The sequence below is a fragment of the Pan paniscus genome, chromosome 5, assembly GCF_029289425.2.
Source record: "Pan paniscus chromosome 5, NHGRI_mPanPan1-v2.0_pri, whole genome shotgun sequence".
In the NCBI taxonomy this organism is placed as follows: Eukaryota; Metazoa; Chordata; class Mammalia; order Primates; family Hominidae; genus Pan; species Pan paniscus.
The window spans coordinates 46,752,803-46,771,608 of record NC_073254.2 but is presented as its reverse complement, the minus strand read 5'-3'; the positions used below and the strand labels follow the sequence as shown (position 1 = coordinate 46,771,608).

Here is an 18,806-nt window from a genome sequence, read left to right as displayed (position 1 = left end):
AGAGAAGAAGGAGAAGGAAAAGCAGAAAGAGGCTGAGCACAGTGGTTCACACCTATAAGCCCTGCACTTTGGGAGGCCAGGGCAGGTGGATTGCTTGAGCTCAGGAGTTGGAGACCAGGCTGGGCACCATGGTGAAATCCTGTCTCTACAAAAAATACAAACATCAGGTGAGTGTGGTGGTGCATGCCTGTAGTCACAGCTACTTAGTAGGCTGAGGCGGGAGGATTGCTCGAGCCTGGGAGGTCAAAGCGGCAGTAAGCCGTGATCATGCCACTGCACTCCAGCCTAGGAGCAAGACCCTGTCAAAAAAAAAAAAAAAAAAAAAGCAGGAAGAGAAGAAGGAGAAGGAGAGAGTGAAGGAGAAATATATTAGTGTGCTTTAAAATGAGTAGACCTAAAGCATTAGGGAAAAAAACCTTAGAGACAAGGCTAATGATTATGAACTAAGATAATTTGACAAAAGGTCAGATGTACTGATTAACTTTTCATCTCATTAAATATATACATTTGGATATTTATGGCAAAAATAAAAGACAACTATTAATATAATAGAAATGTGACATACATCTTCTGAACCCATAGGGAAAATAAAAAGAAGAAAGAAAACTATACTAGTCCACAAGAAAGCAAGAAAAAAGAAAAAGAGAAAGCAAATAAAAAGCAAATTTTCTTAAATGAGGGTTAAAAAAGTCTAAATATGTTGCTTAGCACAATATTATACAATAGTAGATTAAACTCACAGATTAAAAGCTAGAAACTCTCAGATGTAATTAAAAGAATTAAATTTTTTTAATTTTTCTATTTTCCTGTAAAAAAAAAATAAGAAAAATAGCTAAACTCTATTAAGAAATATACCTAAAATAAGGTGACACACAGAAAAATTTAAATGAAGAAATTTTAAAACATACCAGGCAATTGGCCAGGTGCGGTGGCTCATGCCTGTAATTCCAGCGCTTTGGGAGGCCAAAGCGGGTAGATCACTTGAGGTCAGGAGTTCGAGACCCACCTGGCCAACATGGTGAAACCCTGTCTCTACTAAAAATACAAAATTAGCCAGGCATGGTGGCACATGCTTGTCATCCCAGCTACTTGAGAGGCTGAGGCTGGAGAGTCACTTGAACCTAGGAGGCAGAGGTTGCGGTGAGCTGAGATTGCACCATTGCACTCCAGCCTAAGTGACAAGAGCGAAATTCTGTCTCAAAAAAAAAAAAAAAAAAACCAGGCAATTAACAACAAAACAAAACTTGATATAATTGTGCAAATATCAGATAAAGTATAAGTGAAAGTTGTGAGCTTATAGCATAGCCTTTGAAATACATAAAACAAAAACTGACAAAATAGCAAAGACATCTGTAACTAAATAAAGATATTTTAATAATATTTCTCTCATAAAATAAATAAATAAAACAGACAAAAATTAGTAAGGCTAGAGAGGCTTTGACATAATTTTAGAAAGCTTTATCTAGTAATGTACACTGAACATTCCACCAAGCAAGCACAGATGGAAAAGATTAACTTGACCACCAATTCCTTCAACTAGAGCAAGCCTCAACTAATTTCAAAGTACACTTCAACATAATATAAATCACATTTTCTGAGCACAAGGCAACAAAACAGAAATAAATAACAAAAAATATTAACATATACATATTTAGAAACAAAAAAGCATACAACCAAATAATCCACAGGTTACAAACAAAATTGTGAGAGAAATTACAGAATATATAGAAATAAGTGAGTATAAAATCATTACTTATCAAAACACTTCGGATACAGCCAAAATATCATTTAGAGAGAAATTATTATGGTAAATGGTTTTAATAGAAATTATTCATTAATAAAAATTGATGAACTAAACATGAGCTCAAGATGATTAAAAAAGGAAAAATCTCAAAAGTAGGACACAATAATAAAAATGTCCTACTTTTATTAGGCAAAAATTAATGAAATGAAAAGTATTTAAAAATAATCAACAGAATAATTTTGATTATTTTGAAACAAAATTAAAGAAAAGGAAAAGCACTAACAGTACAAGGAACAAAATAGAAATGTAGAGAGAAAGCAAAATTTCCTCAAAATCATAAGAAAATGCACTAAAAAAATGGAAATACTGCAAAATGAATACTTCGTTAGCCTAGCCAAATCATCTATTTTGCCTGAGCACTTGACATTAAACATGACAGTCAGAAAAACCTTGTATCATGAGATAAACTGAGGATGGCAGGAGGTGAAAAAAGAAGGAAAGAAAACCAGAAGGAAGGGAAGGAGAGAAGGAGGGAGGGAGGGACAGACAACTTGCTTTATATGTTCTTATATTGAATAATAGTTCCATTTAGCACTGCAACCTAAAATAAAGGCTTAAGTTCATATGCTTTACATTGCTGGCTTCCTAATGGAAACAATTTTAGTGCTGATTTTTACAATATTGATACACATAAATGTAAGTAACCAAACCCAGGTTTGGCTGCTTGCAGCTGAAAAGCCAGACATGAGAGACAAGGGTTGGTGGGATGAAAAGCAGATTATATTGGAGAGTCAGCAAACCGAGAAGATGGAGAACCAGCATTCTAAAGTACCACCCTTCTAATGTCTTTCAGGCTGGCTGGAGGGTTTCTGTGGGAGGGGGTATATGGGGAAATTATGCACAGGAGTTAGAATCAAGAGATGACTGAGGAACACAGAGATCTGGATGCCAGCAAGAGTCAGAGGAGGTTGGGAACGTCTTTGTCCTTGGTCAGGTCACAATGCTCCCATAAATCTTTAACAAAACATAATTAGTTGTTTACATAATTCCCCCTTAGTCGTACAGTTAGTTTCAAAAATTCCATGATTGCTGTTTTTGCATTTTATCTTAGTGTTCTAAAATTGTCCTAACTTACATGCAGGAATGGGTGAAGGTCCTTTAAACAAAAAAAGAGTTCATGTTAGTTATTTTGCTGTTTCACTGCCATACAAATGTGTTATGACCCTTGCCAATATATAATTATGATGGAGAATTATTTTTCCACCAATGAGAATAATCGGTAAACTGACTAACTTTATAGATTATGCCCCTTAAACTCCTGCTATGTCTCTTATTAAGTGAGCCAGTTCTTCTGAAGACAGGACTTGCTTGCAAGCACTGCAACTTAAAAAAGAAAAGAAAAATGTTTCTCAGTTCCAATTTGCCTCCAGTTTTTATTGACAATACAGACCTTTAAAAAACATATGACCTGGCCAGGCGTGGTGGCTCATGCCTGTAATCCCAGCACTTTGGAAGGCCAAGGCAGGAGGATTGCCTGAGGTCAGGAGTTCAAGACCAGCCTGGCCAACATGGCAAAACCCCGTCTCTACTAAAAATACAAAAATTAGCTGGGTGTGGTGGCACACCCTGTAATCCCAGCTACTTGGGAGGCTGAGGTAGGAGAATCAGGCTGCTTTTCTTCATGGCCCAATAATGAGATGCAGATGAACTGAGAAAGAAGACAGTTTTTATTTATATAAGTAGGTACAGAGAGAAGGCCTGGAAATTTTGGCCAGACCAACTGAAAATTACAAAGTTTTCCAGAGCCAATATACCTTCTAAGCTATATGTCTACGTGTAAGCATGCATTCATCTAAAGACATAAGTGATTAACTTCTTCTAATCTGTGACTAAGATGTGAGTCCTGAAGGCTTTCCTCTAGAGCTTCAGTAAATTTACTTAATCTAAATGGGTCCAGGTGCTGGGATGATTACCCTTATCTTGTCTCCTTCAGAAGACCCCCAATAAACTTGTTTGTGAAGGCCTGGGGAGTTTCTTCAGACCCCCCAATAAACTTGTTTTCATCCTAAACCGGTCCTGTTAAGAATTCCTTCGTAATCTTGTCATGCTTCAAGGCCCAGGAAAGGCCTAGGCAAACTCTTGGTGGGCTTGTTACATTCTAGCCTGGCTCTATCAGCTTTCAACATTTAACTTAACCAGTCAGTCAGTGCTGAAACAGTTGTTATGGAGGCCTGCGTTAGTGAGACCTGCCCTACCACAGTAAGGCAAAGAGTAAGTAAACTTAGTAATGGAAATCTAGAAGGAGAATACAATGAACGGTGAAGAAGAGAACAGATATTTTGAGATTAGAGACTGAAATAGGAAAAAAAGTAAAAGAAGCAAAACTTAAAATAAGTATTACTAACTCTTGAAGAGTTTTAAATTCTCATAAAAGCTGAAAAGAAAAAGAAAAGGTGCTAAACTCAACTACATTTTAATTACAAATAAACTTTCTGTACTGTAAAAAAAAATACAATGAGAGCTGGTATAATAGTAGAGATTTGAAAAGAAGAGAAAACATGAAAAGACAAAAAAGACGATGAAGAGATAACGTAAATTAGTAAACTTTAACTATTAGCCAGTCTCCTGAAAGAATGTGACCTAGTTTAAGAATGTTCAAAAATATATTTTATTTCATTAGAAAAAGTGGCCTTCACTCATATAACCCATCATACGTGCCATTCAAAATGGCCTGGATATTTAAGTTATTAAAGTGGAGTTAAAATTGACTTAATAAGAGATAGCATATTCCTAGAAGATTTAATGTTGCCCAAAGGTCTGTTTTCTGGTGTTCCAAGTGGATTTTCAATAGGAACTCAATACATAATTTAAAAAAAAAAAACTGATTTGTTTTATTTTATTTTTAGCAATTGGTCCAATAGCAACCAGTAAGCTCCTACTGTTTTTCTCAGTTTCCTCTGGTCTTTTGTAGCATCTCGATTCCTTTATTTGCACTGACACTTTTGTTGTTTTTGGTTTCTATTTTGGTTTAGTTTGGGTCTTTCTTTCTTTCTTTCTTTTGTTCATTCGCTCGTTCTTTCTTCTTCCTTCCTTTCTTTCTTTCTTCTTCCTGTCTTTGTCTTTTAAATAAGTCAAAGGCCCACAGAAACAAGAAACCACATAGAAAGGACCAAAATCAAGTTGTTCTTCTGGTTAGAGAGTTAAGTTGCAAAAGAGAAGCAAGAGGAAATAATGCTGGGAAAATATGCTGGGAAGACTATGGAAATAATACACTAAGAAGTTTGTATCACAGTCTGAAGCCACAGGGTCACAAGATGAAACTCCAAAAGATAAAAGGTAGAAATAATAAAAACAAGAAGATGTAGCAAATGGGAGTAGAAGAAGGGACAGACTGCAAAATGCAAACAGAGAAAACACTAAAATAGAATTCAAGATAAAAAAGAAAGATTGATCTTTGCCTTTTCCTCCATAAAGTTTATTACATCTAAACTTGGACCACTAGTGCTGCAGAGATTAAGCCTTTTCTGACTTCCCCTCCTTGAAAGAATTGGGACTTGCCTCTCATAACAATCAGGCAAATCACACAAATTTATTTTGTGTAGGTCTAAATACACCAATTTTTTTAAAAGATTACCAGAGTACATTAAAAACATGACCTAACTATATCCTATCTACAAGAAAGTCACCTCAAATTTAACAATAAAAGTAAAAAGAAGGAAAAATATATGCCATGAAACATTAATTTTTTCAAAAAAAAGGCAGAAGTGGCTACATTAATATCACGTAAAGTGGACCTAAATGCAAAGAAATTTACCAGGGACAAAAGAGGGACATTATATCATGATAAAAACATCAATGCATCAAGAAGACATAGAAATCCTACATATGTATGAACCAAACAACAGTGCTTCAAAACACACTGGAAAAAAAAAACACCTACTAGAACTGAAGAGAAACAGAAAAACCCACAACTACAGTTGGAAAGTTTAATGCCTCATTCTCAGCAATTGCTATAACTACTAGATGGAACATGAAATAGGTGAGAGAATTAGCCAGGCAATATCTGAGGGGGGAATATTTCAATCAGAGAAGACAACAAGTAAACCACCCTAGGGTAGGAACATTTCCAGACTATTTGAGGAAAAGCAAGACAGCAAGTACCATATAGCTGAAACAGAATGAAAAGTGACATAAAAAGAAGCTATAAGAGAGATTTGGAGGGACAGATCTTCCAGGGCCATCTTTGAAAGCCACTGTTGTGATTTTGACTTTTGTTAAACCAAGATGGGGAACCATTGGTGGCTCTTAAGCAGGAGTCTTGCTGACACTTTAAAAGGGTCCCGCTTACTGCTGTACTGGGAACTGACTGGGAGGCAAGGGTGAAAGCAGAGAGCTCAATTAGAGAGACAACAATAAGTTGGACCACATAAAGGTGGTAAAAACCGTCAGGTTCTTATAACACACTAAGGGATCTGTTGTCTCATCATATTTCATTGTATTCTGCTAGAAGTCTTTATGGTACCCTAGAAAAAACAACTAGGGAATTGGGAGTAGGAAAGAACTGTACTTCTGTTCCAAAAATGCTGCCATTAACCTATTTTCTTGTTTTGATTTTCAGGAATACCTCAAGTTCACACTAGTAAGTTCCTAATATATTTTTAATAATTAGTTTCTTGTAGGGCTGGGGTGAGCAAATTTTTCCTACAAGTATTTTTAATGTTTTATGTTTGTTTTTGTTTGTTGGGTTTTTGTGTTTTTTGGTTTGTTTGGTGTTTTTGGTTTTGTTTTGTTCTGAGACACGGTCTTGCTCTGTCACCTAGCCTGGAGTGCAGTGGTGTGATCATAGTTCACTACAACCTCCACTCCTGGGCTCAAGCAATTCTCCTGCCTCAGCCTCCTGAGTAGCTGGGACTACAGATGTGTGCCACCATGCTTGGCTAACTTTTTTTTATTTTTTGTAGAAACTGAGTCTTGCTATGTTGCCTAGGCTGGTCTCAAAGTCCTGGCCTCAAACGATCCCCTTGCCTTAGCCTCCTAAAGTGCTGGGATTACAGGTATAAGCCACCATGCCCAGCCAAATATTTTATTAAATTTTATAAGCCTTAAAGTCTCTGTCACAACTACTCAACCCTGCTGTTGTAGCACAAAAACAGTCATAGACAATATATAAAAGAATGAGCATGGATATGTCCCAATAAAATACTATTTTAGACATTGAAATTTGAATTTCATACAATTTTCATGTGCCACAAAATATTATTATTATTATTATTATTTCAACTATTTAAATATGTAAAATCCATTCTTACCTCACAGGACATGCAAAAATAGCCAACATACTAGATTTATTCCATGGGCTGTATTTTGCCAACTCCCATTCTATGGTTTAAATACCCTAACTCCACATATGTGTCTCTGGTAAACAATCCTGGTATATGTTTCTTACAATTTCATGCTTTCTTATTATTCTGTGCTTTTTTTTTTTTAAGACAGCATTTCACTCACCCAGGCTAGAGTGCACTGGTGTGATCATGGCCCACTGCAGCCTTGACTTCCTAAGCAATCCTCCCACCTCAGCTTTCTGAGCAGCTGGGACTACAGGCGCTTGCCACCATACCCAGCTAATTTTTTCTCTTTTTTTTTGCAGAGATGGGGATCTCATTATGTTGCCCAGGCTGGTCTTGAACTCCTAGGCTCAAGTCATCCGCCTGCCTCACAGCCTTCCAAAGTGCTGGGATTACAGGCATGAGCCACCGCGCCAGCCTATTTTGTGCTTTCTATGTTAGGTTTATCAAGTAACATCAACACAAGAGATATACATATATTTCAGTACTTGGTAACAACTGTATCTTAAATATTTCGTACCAGGCCAGGCATGGTGGCTTACACCTGTAATCCCAGCACTTTGGGAAGCCAAAGCAGGTGGATCGCTGGAGCTCAGGGTTCCAGACCAGCCCGGGCAACATGATGAAACTCCGTCTCTACAAAAAAATACAAAAATTAGCTGGTTGTGGTAGCACGCACCTGTAGTCCCAGCTACTCAGGAGGCTGAAACTGGAGGATCGCTTGAACCCCGGAAGTGGAAGCTGCAGTGAGCCATGTTCATGCCACTGCACTGCAGCCTGGGAGACTGAGACCCTGTCTCAAAAAAATATATTAAAAAAAAAATTCGTATCAAACAATGTCAAAAAATAATGTTAGCACACATCTTCTAAGCAAGACCATTATATGTCCTATTTTTATAAATTGTAATCTTGACATTCTAGACAAAATTGCTAATGATCAATGATAAGTAAAGGTGATTTAAAGTAGCTTATCACAAGGTCTTTGTAAACTACACTGGGCAAAGAGAAGGGGGAAGGGAAATGAAGTTTCTTCACATTTAAATAAATGAAATTTAGTTGTTAATGACACAGATCCCACTCAATGCAGAGGCTTGGGGACTGGGAAGAAGGGAATGCCCAGTACCTACTGATGTGTTTGCCTTTGTCTCTTTCAGTGGACAGTTCTGGAAAAATCAGTAAGTTTGGATCATTTCCTTGCCTTACCTATTTCTGTGCCTAGGACCTTTAAGTTCTTTTTCCCAAATGTTCTTGTGTTACGAGTTCCTCTACCTTACAGCAGTCAATATTTCTTCAATAAGTGATTTCCTCATATTTCAATTTTAATTCTTCTTATCTATTTTCCTTTTGTAACAAAGTATAATGGTCTTGTGTTTGATTCTAGTTATTTACTACCAAAGATTATTGGTAGCATATATTCCCAGCTAATCTATCACAACAGAGCCTATTTCCTCTGTGCTATAATCTGGCAACTAATAATTTTTACTAAAAAAGAAAATCCTCTAAGATTGACAAAAAGAATATGTGTCAGGACTAGATGTGATTTTGGTAATTGACCAACAATATACATTTTTCAAACTGACCAGAACAGTGAGCAAAAAACTGTTTTGCAGAAGACATATGAAAGACTTATCAAAGAACAAAGAAAGGCAGGAAATGCAATAGTTTGAATTTCAGTAGAATTGATATTACCTACCCAAGATTTCAAATGCCTATAGTAATTAAATGGCATCCTAAAGATAACCCTCTGTGTGGAGTGGGATATGGAGCATTGGCCAGCAACACTCCTGAGGATGAAATAGAGTTTTGTGCTCCCTCCAAGTCCTGTTTCTAAATTCACCTAGGAAGGATACTATTGGAAGGTGGGTTTCTCTTGAGTTAGAAAATCCTCACTGATCTTTCTTTTGTGTTTTGTTTTTAGCACTGACTCCTGTGGGTAAGTTCCATATCTATTCTCAACTCTGATATTTTACATTGTTTTAATTCTTTTGTGACCTGCCTGTTTCTACTCCCAAAATAGAGGCCTGTGCTTCTAAGTCCAATTTGAATGTTCCTATCTTCCAGAAACTTCCAAGTTTCCCCCCCGCCCTCCACTTTTCTTTTTGAGACAGGATCTCACTATGTTGCCCAGGTTGGTCTTGAATTCCTGGGCTCAAGTGATCCTCCTGCCTCAGCCTCCCAAAGTGCTGGGATTGCAGGTGTGAGCAACTGTGCCAGGCCCCAAGTTTCTAAATAACTACAATTTAAGAGATTGCTGTAGAGAAGATGAAGCTCATATGAAAGGGTGCCACAATCTCTGGCCATCTTCTAGGCTCTGAAAAAGAATCTCCTCCCTGATTCTCAGGAAAACATAATGAAAGGAAGATTGGTTTCTGAATTCCATTAGTTATTTGCTGGGAATTTAGAACTCTTTTTTTAGTTATAGGTGAAGTCCCTCTGAATCATATTAATGGGGGAAAAAAACTAGTTAAAAACAAAATACCATCTCCTTTCTATTGCCTTCTAAATAACTACCTTTGAAAGACAGTAGGTATTGAGCATTGACTATGTATTTGTGCACTGTGCTAGGCACTTACAAAAGTAGCATCTCTTATTCTTACCATATGCCTGCCTGGTAGATATTATTATTCCCCATTTTACAGATTAGGAAACTAACTCAGGTATTTACCCAAGGTTAAAGAGTTGGTAAACATTGGTGTCAGGATTTAAACCCAGGATGTCCTATCTCCAAAATACACACTCTTCCCACTCTTCCCATACTAACACATTGCCTCCTATACTGAATCACAAATGCATTTTTTGTGATTAGTCAGGAAACTTTATGGAATGTTTGTAAATACAAATATACATCTACAGAAAAGCTGGATAACTAAATGTACACAAAAGGATCCTTTTAAAAATAGAAGACCGCATTTAAATCAATGTTTGACTTTTTTAACTGTTTTCTGGATTCAGATTTATCACTATTGGGATTACTTAATATATGACTCAGCTCTTCAAGCAAGGAAACCATACAAAACAAAGTAGAATAATAACTTTTGTTTAATTCTGTAAATATATGATCAAAAGAAGCAAATAAGACTTAAACCTAGTGAGACACGTTTCAAGCATTTCAAACATTCCAAACACTGACACAAACACAAAATATGTCCTTATATTTAATCGTGTTTAAGCCTCATTCTTCTTTCTCAGTTCACACTAGAAAGAGAGTGGGTTTAGAGGGAAAGGAAGGCAGGGAGATGAAGTTGAAAGGGGCAATTAATTAATTTTTTTTTTTTGGACAAAGTTTCGTTCTTGTCGCCCAAGCTGGAGTGCAATGGCGCGATCTTGCCTCACTGCAACCTCTGCCTCATGGGTTCAAGTGATTCTCCTGCCTCAGCCTCCCAAGTAGCTGGGATTACAGGCATGTGCCACCATGCCCAGCTAATTTTGTATTTTTAATAGAGACAGGGTTTCACTATGTTGGTCAGGCTGGTCTCGAACTCCTGACCTCAGGTGATCCACCCACCTCAGCATCCCAAAGTGCTGGGATTACAGGCGTGAGCCACTGCACCCAGCCGGGGAAATTAATTTCTTTTGATTCATGGTACAAGAAACAGTATGCATTCAGAATAATTATAATGCGCCAACATCCCTCAAATGCTCTCCTCACATAGAAAAAGTGATAGGACTGTGATCTTGTGAGTTTCTCTTACAAAAAAAAAAGGTGGGCTCTGATGATTGATGTTGTATGTCAACTTGACTCAGAAGAACCCTGACTAATACAAGGGCTCTGAGAAGGGATCACAGGCCAAGTTTCTTCCCAGAGGTAATAAATTTTTAATGAATACTAATTTTTTAAGTTGCCAGAGAAAAATCTGTTTAATCTTTTAAAAAATTTTTTGTAAAAGACATATTCTTATTGATATAATCTTTCAAACACATTTTTCCCAATTGATTGTTTTTCTATTTCTTTTAAAAAATAGAGATGGGGTCTCACTATGTTGCCCAGGCTGGCCTCGAACTCCTGGCCTCAAGCGATCCTCCCATCTCAGCCTCCCAAAGTGCTAGGATTACAGGTGTGAGCCACTGCATTGGCCCCAGTTGATATTTTTAGAAAAAGGAGGTTAAGGTTTAAGTCAATGTTCAAAGAAAGGTTTAAGATAGATTAAACCAACAAACATCATCATCCCAGCAAACTGAGTCTCTTATTTCTCACCTCCTCATTCAACTAATAAGTATATGATCTTTCAAAATGTAATTCATAGCCTGAGAACTATAATGATTTATCCCTCTGATACTGAATAGATCTTTTACAGTCTAGATCCAATTGTGCTCTCCCTGACAACCACTGGATTAAGAACCTAAGATTAGTTTCCTAATAAAGCCCACATTCTATTTTCTACGTTAAGTATCATTTAGATAGAATTGTTAATGTGATAGCTATTTCATGATATCTTTTAGCTTTAACAAAAATTAATCCAATTTAAACATTTTAATAATTACTTTTTAATCAGAATATATTATGATGATCCCCAAAGTGTTGATTAAATCTTTTGATTGCATTGAAATTTTGTAGTATGGGCTACTGCCTGCAATAAATGTACTTGCAGCCAGGGCTTCCAAGTCTTTATATTATGAAGATTTACACTGTACGTGTTGGATGATTATGAGGTCCAACAGAAGGAAAAGATGTATGAACTATCTTGAAATCTGGGAGAAGGAAGAAAAGAACTTAGAATGTGGTGGAATAATGATTTGTGGCTTACTTCAAATGCAAAGTTGAAATAAAAGTGAACCTCACTTTATGGGATAGCTAGATTCCTCAAAAATAAATCCTGTAAATCTCATCTATGTTAATTAAATTCAAGATTTAAAAGATGACAGCAAATATATTAAAATAAGGGTATGAAGATTCTATTAGAAGTAACTAGAGGTATTTTTCAGTGTAGTGGGAGAAAGAATAAAAAGTTTTTTAATTCTGTGAAATTAGGAAAGGTGTAGCTAGAATAAACACTGGGTGCTTCAGGAAATCCTATAATACTTAATTTTGGTTTACAAAGCCTATATAATTTAGAAGGTAAATTTAGGTTAAAATGAGTCATGAAGTATTACACACAGTAGCAAATAATTACCCCCAAGGGATAGTAAAACTAAAAATATTCATAGCTTAAGGAAAATCAGCTTATGTGAGGAGTACATTCCATGAAATTCTTAAGGTTAGAAACTTCAGTGGAGCATGATCTTACCATTCCACACCACCATACCCCTAAACAAAACAAAACAAAACAGTGTCCACTGGTAGCACTGTCGAAGATCAAAATATTCTGAACTATTTTTCTCAATTTAGCAATGCTTGAAATATATTACCACTGATTTTCATTAGGAAACTGAAAATTGATTGTCTAGAATAAAATGTCAGTAACCATATTTTAATGAAGAACTCTAGGTGGGGACATACACAAAAAGGTTCAGAAAACATTACTGTAATTTTCCTAATGTTATTTTTATTTGGATGTCAACAGCTGAAAATAATAAAAGAAAACACTGAACTACAACAACTCTTTTGATTTATAATTAGTTTCTTATCTAATACAGGTGTGCCTCATTTTTATAATTGATAAAATTCTGAAGTTATGTGTATGCCAATTTTTCAAACATCAAACCCTAAATGTAAAAAACGAAAAGTCCAATAATTCATTTTTAAGCAAGAAATTTTCCTGTAATTGGCTGGGTGTGGTGGCTCATGCCTGTAATCCCAGCACTTTGGGAGGCCAAGGCAGGTGAATCACCTGAGGTCAGGAGTTCAAGACCAGCCTGACCAACATGGAGAAACCCCATCTCTACTAAAAATACAAAATTAGCCGGGTGTGGTGGCGCATGCCTGTAATCCCAGCTACTTGGGAGGCTGAGGCAGGAGAATCCCTTGAACTCGGGAGGCGAAGGTTGCGGTGAGCCGAGATCGTGCCATTGGACTCCAGCCTGGGCAACAAGAGTGAAACTCCATCTCAAAAAAAAAAAAAAAAAGAAATTTTCCTGTAATACAATTAACCACTCCTGTAAATTATTTGTTGGAAACTAAGAATGCCTTGTCTTGATTTAATTAGAGAGTTTTTTCCTGTACTATCTCATTGGGAAGTAGTAATGGCCAATATTTATTGACTACTTATGTCCCATGCACTGTACCAAGTGCTTTTATTTAGATAACATTATTTAATCTCATAACACCTCTTTGAGGTAGCTACTACTATTGCCCCCATTTTACAGACAGAAAGTAAAGTTTGCCAAAGGTCACCCAGCTAGGCAGGTGCGGAGGCAGGATTTGAACCAGTCTGTCTCCAAAGGCTATGTTACTTTAACATTTGTCTACAATATTTAGTAACTCTACAAAGTGAGCAGATCAAACTAAATATAAAAACAGTGAATCTTTGAGGATTAACTGATTTACCTTAATAAACCCATTAAACCCAGCTAGCAGGAATAATAAACCTAGGTCTTCTTTTTTCTGTGTGTGTGTGTGTGTGTGTGAGATGGAGTATCGCTCTGTCACCTAGACTGGAGTGCAGTGGTGCAATCCCAGCCCACTGCAACCCCTGCCTCCCGGGTTCAAGCGATTCTCCTGCCTCAGCCTCACGAGTAGCTGGGGTTACAGGTGTGTGCCACCATGCCTGGCTAATTTTTGTATTTTTAGTAGAGATCAGGTTTCACCATGTTGGCCAGGCTGGTCTCCAACTCCCAACCTCAAGTGATCTGCCCACTTTGGCCTCCCAAGGTGCTGGGATTACAAGTGTGAGCCACTGCCCCCAGCCCAAGTCTTCTGATTCAGCTTTTATATTCAGTATTCTTTCTACTATAGTAAATATTAAATATTAGATTTTCTCAAAGCAAGACATCCCTCTGCTCCATGGCAAGAACCCACACAATTCCTTGGTGGCTCAGATATTTCTTTTACTTAATTCAGGGAACCATATTACTTAAAAAAAAAAAAAAAAAGCAAATAAAAAATAACTAGCAGAAGCCAATAAATTCAGGTTTGTTAAATCACACAGGAATTGAGACGTAACAGCTGATTTACCTGAACATGATCAAAGGACCTGAAATTTTTGCAGAGTTTGCAGATATTGCAAGAAGTAGTCTACAGTAATGATCAAAACTGAATACTGGAGTCTGACTACTCAGATTCAAATCCCAGCTCCACCACCTACTGATTACATAACCTTATTCATATTCATTTAAGCATTCTGTGCCTCAGTTTCTTCATCTGTAAAATGAGGTTAATAATACCCTACCTGGTTGTTGTGAGTATCAAATGATTTAATACACAAAGTGCTTAGAGCAGTGAGTACTTGCTATGTGGTAAGCACTTAATAATTATCAGCTAGTACTGTTATTACTTTTGCATAATAAGATATGCTTTTATTCAATATGGAAAGCATTTTTGAGTTTCCTTTTTCTGTCTTGAGAAATATAATTATTGCTTCCTCCCACAATTTTTCCTTAAAACAAATTCTATTTCTTTTCAGAATACATCCTCTGTTAGCCACTAAGCATTATTCATTAGCCATAATCCACTGAACAAATGTCAGTTCATTTACAGTACATCTTACCTTTTCTCTCATTAATCTTCCAAATTATTGAAAATAGTCCAGAATTTTATCGATACTTTTATAATTTTATGTACAGAGAACCATCATGTTAGATAACTTGAGATTCAGAAAAATTTTAGTGTGTCAGTTTTAAGACAAAAAAGGAACCAGTATCAAGGGGAAAAAAATAGAAATAAAGAGAAAATACTTGATATCTAAATCACGCCCTTTTGTTGTATGCTCAGTTATATTAACAGGTTACATGGATGAAGAACTTGCAAAAAAATCTTGTTCCAAAATCCAGATTCTAAAATGTGGAGGCACTGCAAGGTCTCAGAATAGCCGAGAAGAAAACAAGGAAGCACTAAAGAATGACATCATATTTACGAATTCTGTAGAATCCTTGAAATCAGCACACATAAAGGAGCCAGAAAGAGAAGGAAAAGGCACTGATTTAGAGAAAGACAAAATAGGAATGGAGGTCAAGGTAGATAGTGACGCTGGAATACCAAAAAGACAGGAAACCCAACTAAAAATCAGTGAGATGAGTGTACCACAAGGACAGGGAGCCCAAATAAAGAAAAGTGTGTCAGATGTACCAAGAGGACAGGAGTCCCAAGTAAAGAAGAGTGAGTCAGGTGTCCCAAAAGGACAAGAAGCCCAAGTAACGAAGAGTGGGTTGGTTGTACTGAAAGGACAGGAAGCCCAGGTAGAGAAGAATGAGATGGGTGTGCCAAGAAGACAGGAATCCCAAGTAAAGAAGAGTGAGTCTGGTGTCTCAAAGGGACAGGAAGCCCAGGTAAAGAAGAGGGAGTCAGTTGTACTGAAAGGACAGGAAGCCCAGGTAGAGAAGAGTGAGTTGAAGGTACCAAAAGAACAAGAAGGCCAAGTAGAGAAGAGTGAGGCAGATGTGCCAAAGGAACAAGAGGTCCAAGAAAAGAAGAGTGAGGCAGGTGTACTGAAAGGACCAGAATCCCAAGTAAAGAACACTGAGGTGAGTGTACCAGAAACACTGGAATCCCAAGTAAAGAAGAGTGAGTCAGGTGTACTAAAAGGAAAGGAAGCCCAAGAAAAGAAGGAGAGTTTTGAGGATAAAGGAAATAATGATAAAGAAAAGGAGAGAGATGCAGAGAAAGATCCAAATAAAAAAGAAAAAGGTGACAAAAACACAAAAGGTGACAAAGGAAAGGACAAAGTTAAAGGAAAGAGAGAATCAGAAATCAATGGTGAAAAATCAAAAGGCTCGAAAAGGGCGAAGGCAAATAAAGGAAGGAAGTACAACAAAAAAGTGGAAGAGTAAGGATAAATTTTTTAAAGGCCCATAAGACAAGTGATTATGATGATTCCCATACTCCAGATACAAACCATATCCCAGCCATTGCCTAAACAGATTATAACTATAAAATCCCTTTCATCTTCATATCACAGTTTCTGCTCTTCAGAAGTTTCACCCTTTTTAATCTCTCAGCCACAAACCTCAGTTTCCAAATATTTGTTTTATAAGTTAAGACATATATGATTCCGTCAAGAAAGACTGGATACTTTCTGAAGTAAAACATTTTAATTAAAGAAATATATAGTAATTTCCTTTGACAAGTATGTCTATGATAGCCTTTCCAACCAATCAACCAGTAACTCCTCATGGCAGGCCTAATGTTTGCAAGGCGCTGGTCTAGCAATAAGGGGTGTACAGAAAAACACAAGTCAGAGCTCCTGCAATCAAGTAGCTTATAACATATATAGTGATATATGTATACATGGCAATTTTTTAAGTAAAATCTAAGTTACAAAAAGTTTAGATGGACAACATAATCCATCATGGGATGAGAAAGTAGAGGTGGTAACTTCATGGGGAAGGGAGTAGTGGTATACAATATGTCACAGCAGATGGATAAGGTGTTGATATGCTGAGTGAATTACAAAGAGTAAAAGAAAGGTAAAGGGTTAAAGGCTGTCGTGCCATGCTCCAGGTGCAGTAGGCAATTTTGCTGTTACGGCAGATTCATGGGAGGCATCCTGGGGTATAATTTTGAAAAGGAGAATATAAAAGGATTTGAAAAACAAGCCAGGAATTTATATTTTACTCTTCAGGCAGCTGGAAGCATTCTACAATGTTTGAGACACAGAGGGAAATGAATGAGGTTGTATCATTTTAAAAATAAGGTTGTATCATGTGATTGTGAAAAATAAGATAGAAAAAGAAACATAGATAGTAAATCTAATTAAGAAGTACTTGGAGTAAGTAATGGAAAGAGAATAAATAGGAAAAAAATCAAAGAAGAATCATTACTTCATGATGACTGACTGCATAGGAGTAAGGAAAAGTGAAAAAAACAATGGTTTCAAAACTTTTGAAACTAGGTAACAAACAAACTAGGAACTAATTTGGGGGACAGAGAGGGAACAACAAATTGTTTTAAGGGGATAAGCAATAACATTTGTCATTCAAGAGATATCTGGAATTAGATGAGTACAGGTAACAATTGAAGCAATAAGAGTGAGTTCTTCAAAGGAGAAAGTACAGGACTAACGAAAGCAGAAGTCCAAGGACTGAGTTTGTTATATGTAATATATTGAAGAAATTTAACTAAGGGATAGGAAGATAGAAGGAAAACCTGTATAGTGGAATGTTCCAATAATTAAGGAAGATGAGAGTTTTGAGAAAAAAATGACTGAGACTTCAAGGAAAATAAGGACTGAAAGAACACTGTAGTTGCTATTTGGAGCTGACTAATGAACTTCTAAAGAGCACTTTCCAAAGAAAGGAAGCTAGGAGAAGGAAGGTAAGCAGGAAGAATATAGAGATACAAGTAAGTAGTTGTGGGATGTGCCTTTCAAACATCCAACAGAGTTAACTTATTTTAGTCTATTTTAAAATAATCATTTTTAGAAATTTTATTTTTATACTGTTCAATACTGTACTGGTTAGCCCACACCCTGAATATACATTTAGTTCAATCATGGGATGTGGATAAACTAAATGCCTTCAGGAGAGAAAGACTCAAGTGTGCAGGAAGTTGCAGAATTCCCCCGGGAAGACAAATATGAGGAAACAATGAGAATTACTTTCAAATAGTGAAAGTTCATAAGGGATTAGAATATTTTGTATAGCCCCAAGGAAATGAGATCAGTGAATGGAAGGTACAAAGTAACAAATTTTATCTTAGTAATAAGGAGAAGTGGAGGTCCAAAGAGTTTAAGCAAGAGTTTAAGGCTCATTCAGTGAGAATGCCATAGAGGAGACTCAGGAAACAGCTGAGTAATTGGAATAAGTTATCTTTATGGTCCCTTCCAAATAGAATTCCTGAGAGTCTATAATTCTAGTTATCAAACTCTTTGGACTAACTAGATGTCTTCCAAGGAAGCTTTTCATACTGATATGCTATTCTTTGGAGGCGTTTGATGAATAAAGGAGAGAAACCAGACATTAGTCTCTGCCCAAAGTATAAAATGTTTCATAAATGTTTCAGGCTACCCAATCACAACCTTAAAAGAGTATCTCCATAACTTCTAGCACAATCTAATCCACTGTATGGCTGTCTACTGTGTTCTCACAGCCCTGCCGCAGGTATGGAAGCCTATGTTAATTTTAGAAGTCACAGAATCCTCAGGTCTTTGATGAGCTGCACAGGTTTAGCAAAACTGAGTTGCCAGAGAGAGAGAGAGTGAGAGAGAAGAAGACAGATATTAAACATGGATTTTAATATTGTAAGTTGCTTTTGTCATCTGTGGAAAATACACATTTAGAGATTTTACCAGCCTTTGTTGGCATGTCTTTTACATACATTATGCTGTTATCAGGGAATATTTTTGACCAGAAAGATTTTCACATAGTTAAAAGTATTAGATTTTCATCATTCTCATGTCATTTTTCCTATAGCCCCTCTGGTCCATGTGACAGCTAACTAGTAGGTTGTTTGTTTGCTTGTTTGTTTGTTTTTCCTCACTCTTCACCCAGGCTGGAGTGCAGTGGCATGATCTTGGCTCACTGCAACCTCCTCCTCCTGGGTTCAAGCGATTCTCATGCCTCAGCCTCCTAAGTAGCTGGGATTACAGGAGTGCACCACCAAGCCCAGCTAATTAGTGTATTTTTAGTAGAGATGGGGTTTCACCATGTTGTCCAGGCTGGTCTCAAACTCCTGACCTCAGGTGATC

At 36.9% G+C, this 18,806-nt stretch overlaps 1 protein-coding gene across 1 annotated transcript in view; it reads left to right on the top strand.

Annotated features, from left to right (window-relative positions):
• TSBP1 (testis expressed basic protein 1) overlaps nt 1-16,068 on the top strand; it is an 84,109-nt gene extending 68,041 nt beyond the window's left edge. Inside the window, exons 22-25 of the mRNA XM_063605263.1 lie at nt 6,363-6,383; nt 8,244-8,264; nt 9,008-9,022; nt 14,897-16,068. Of these exons, the coding sequence (XP_063461333.1) occupies nt 6,363-6,383; nt 8,244-8,264; nt 9,008-9,022; nt 14,897-15,951 (1,112 nt within the window). The 3' untranslated portion in view covers nt 15,952-16,068. The remainder of the gene's footprint in view (nt 1-6,362; nt 6,384-8,243; nt 8,265-9,007; nt 9,023-14,896) is intronic.
• The last annotated feature ends 2,738 nt before the right edge of the window (nt 16,069-18,806 follow it).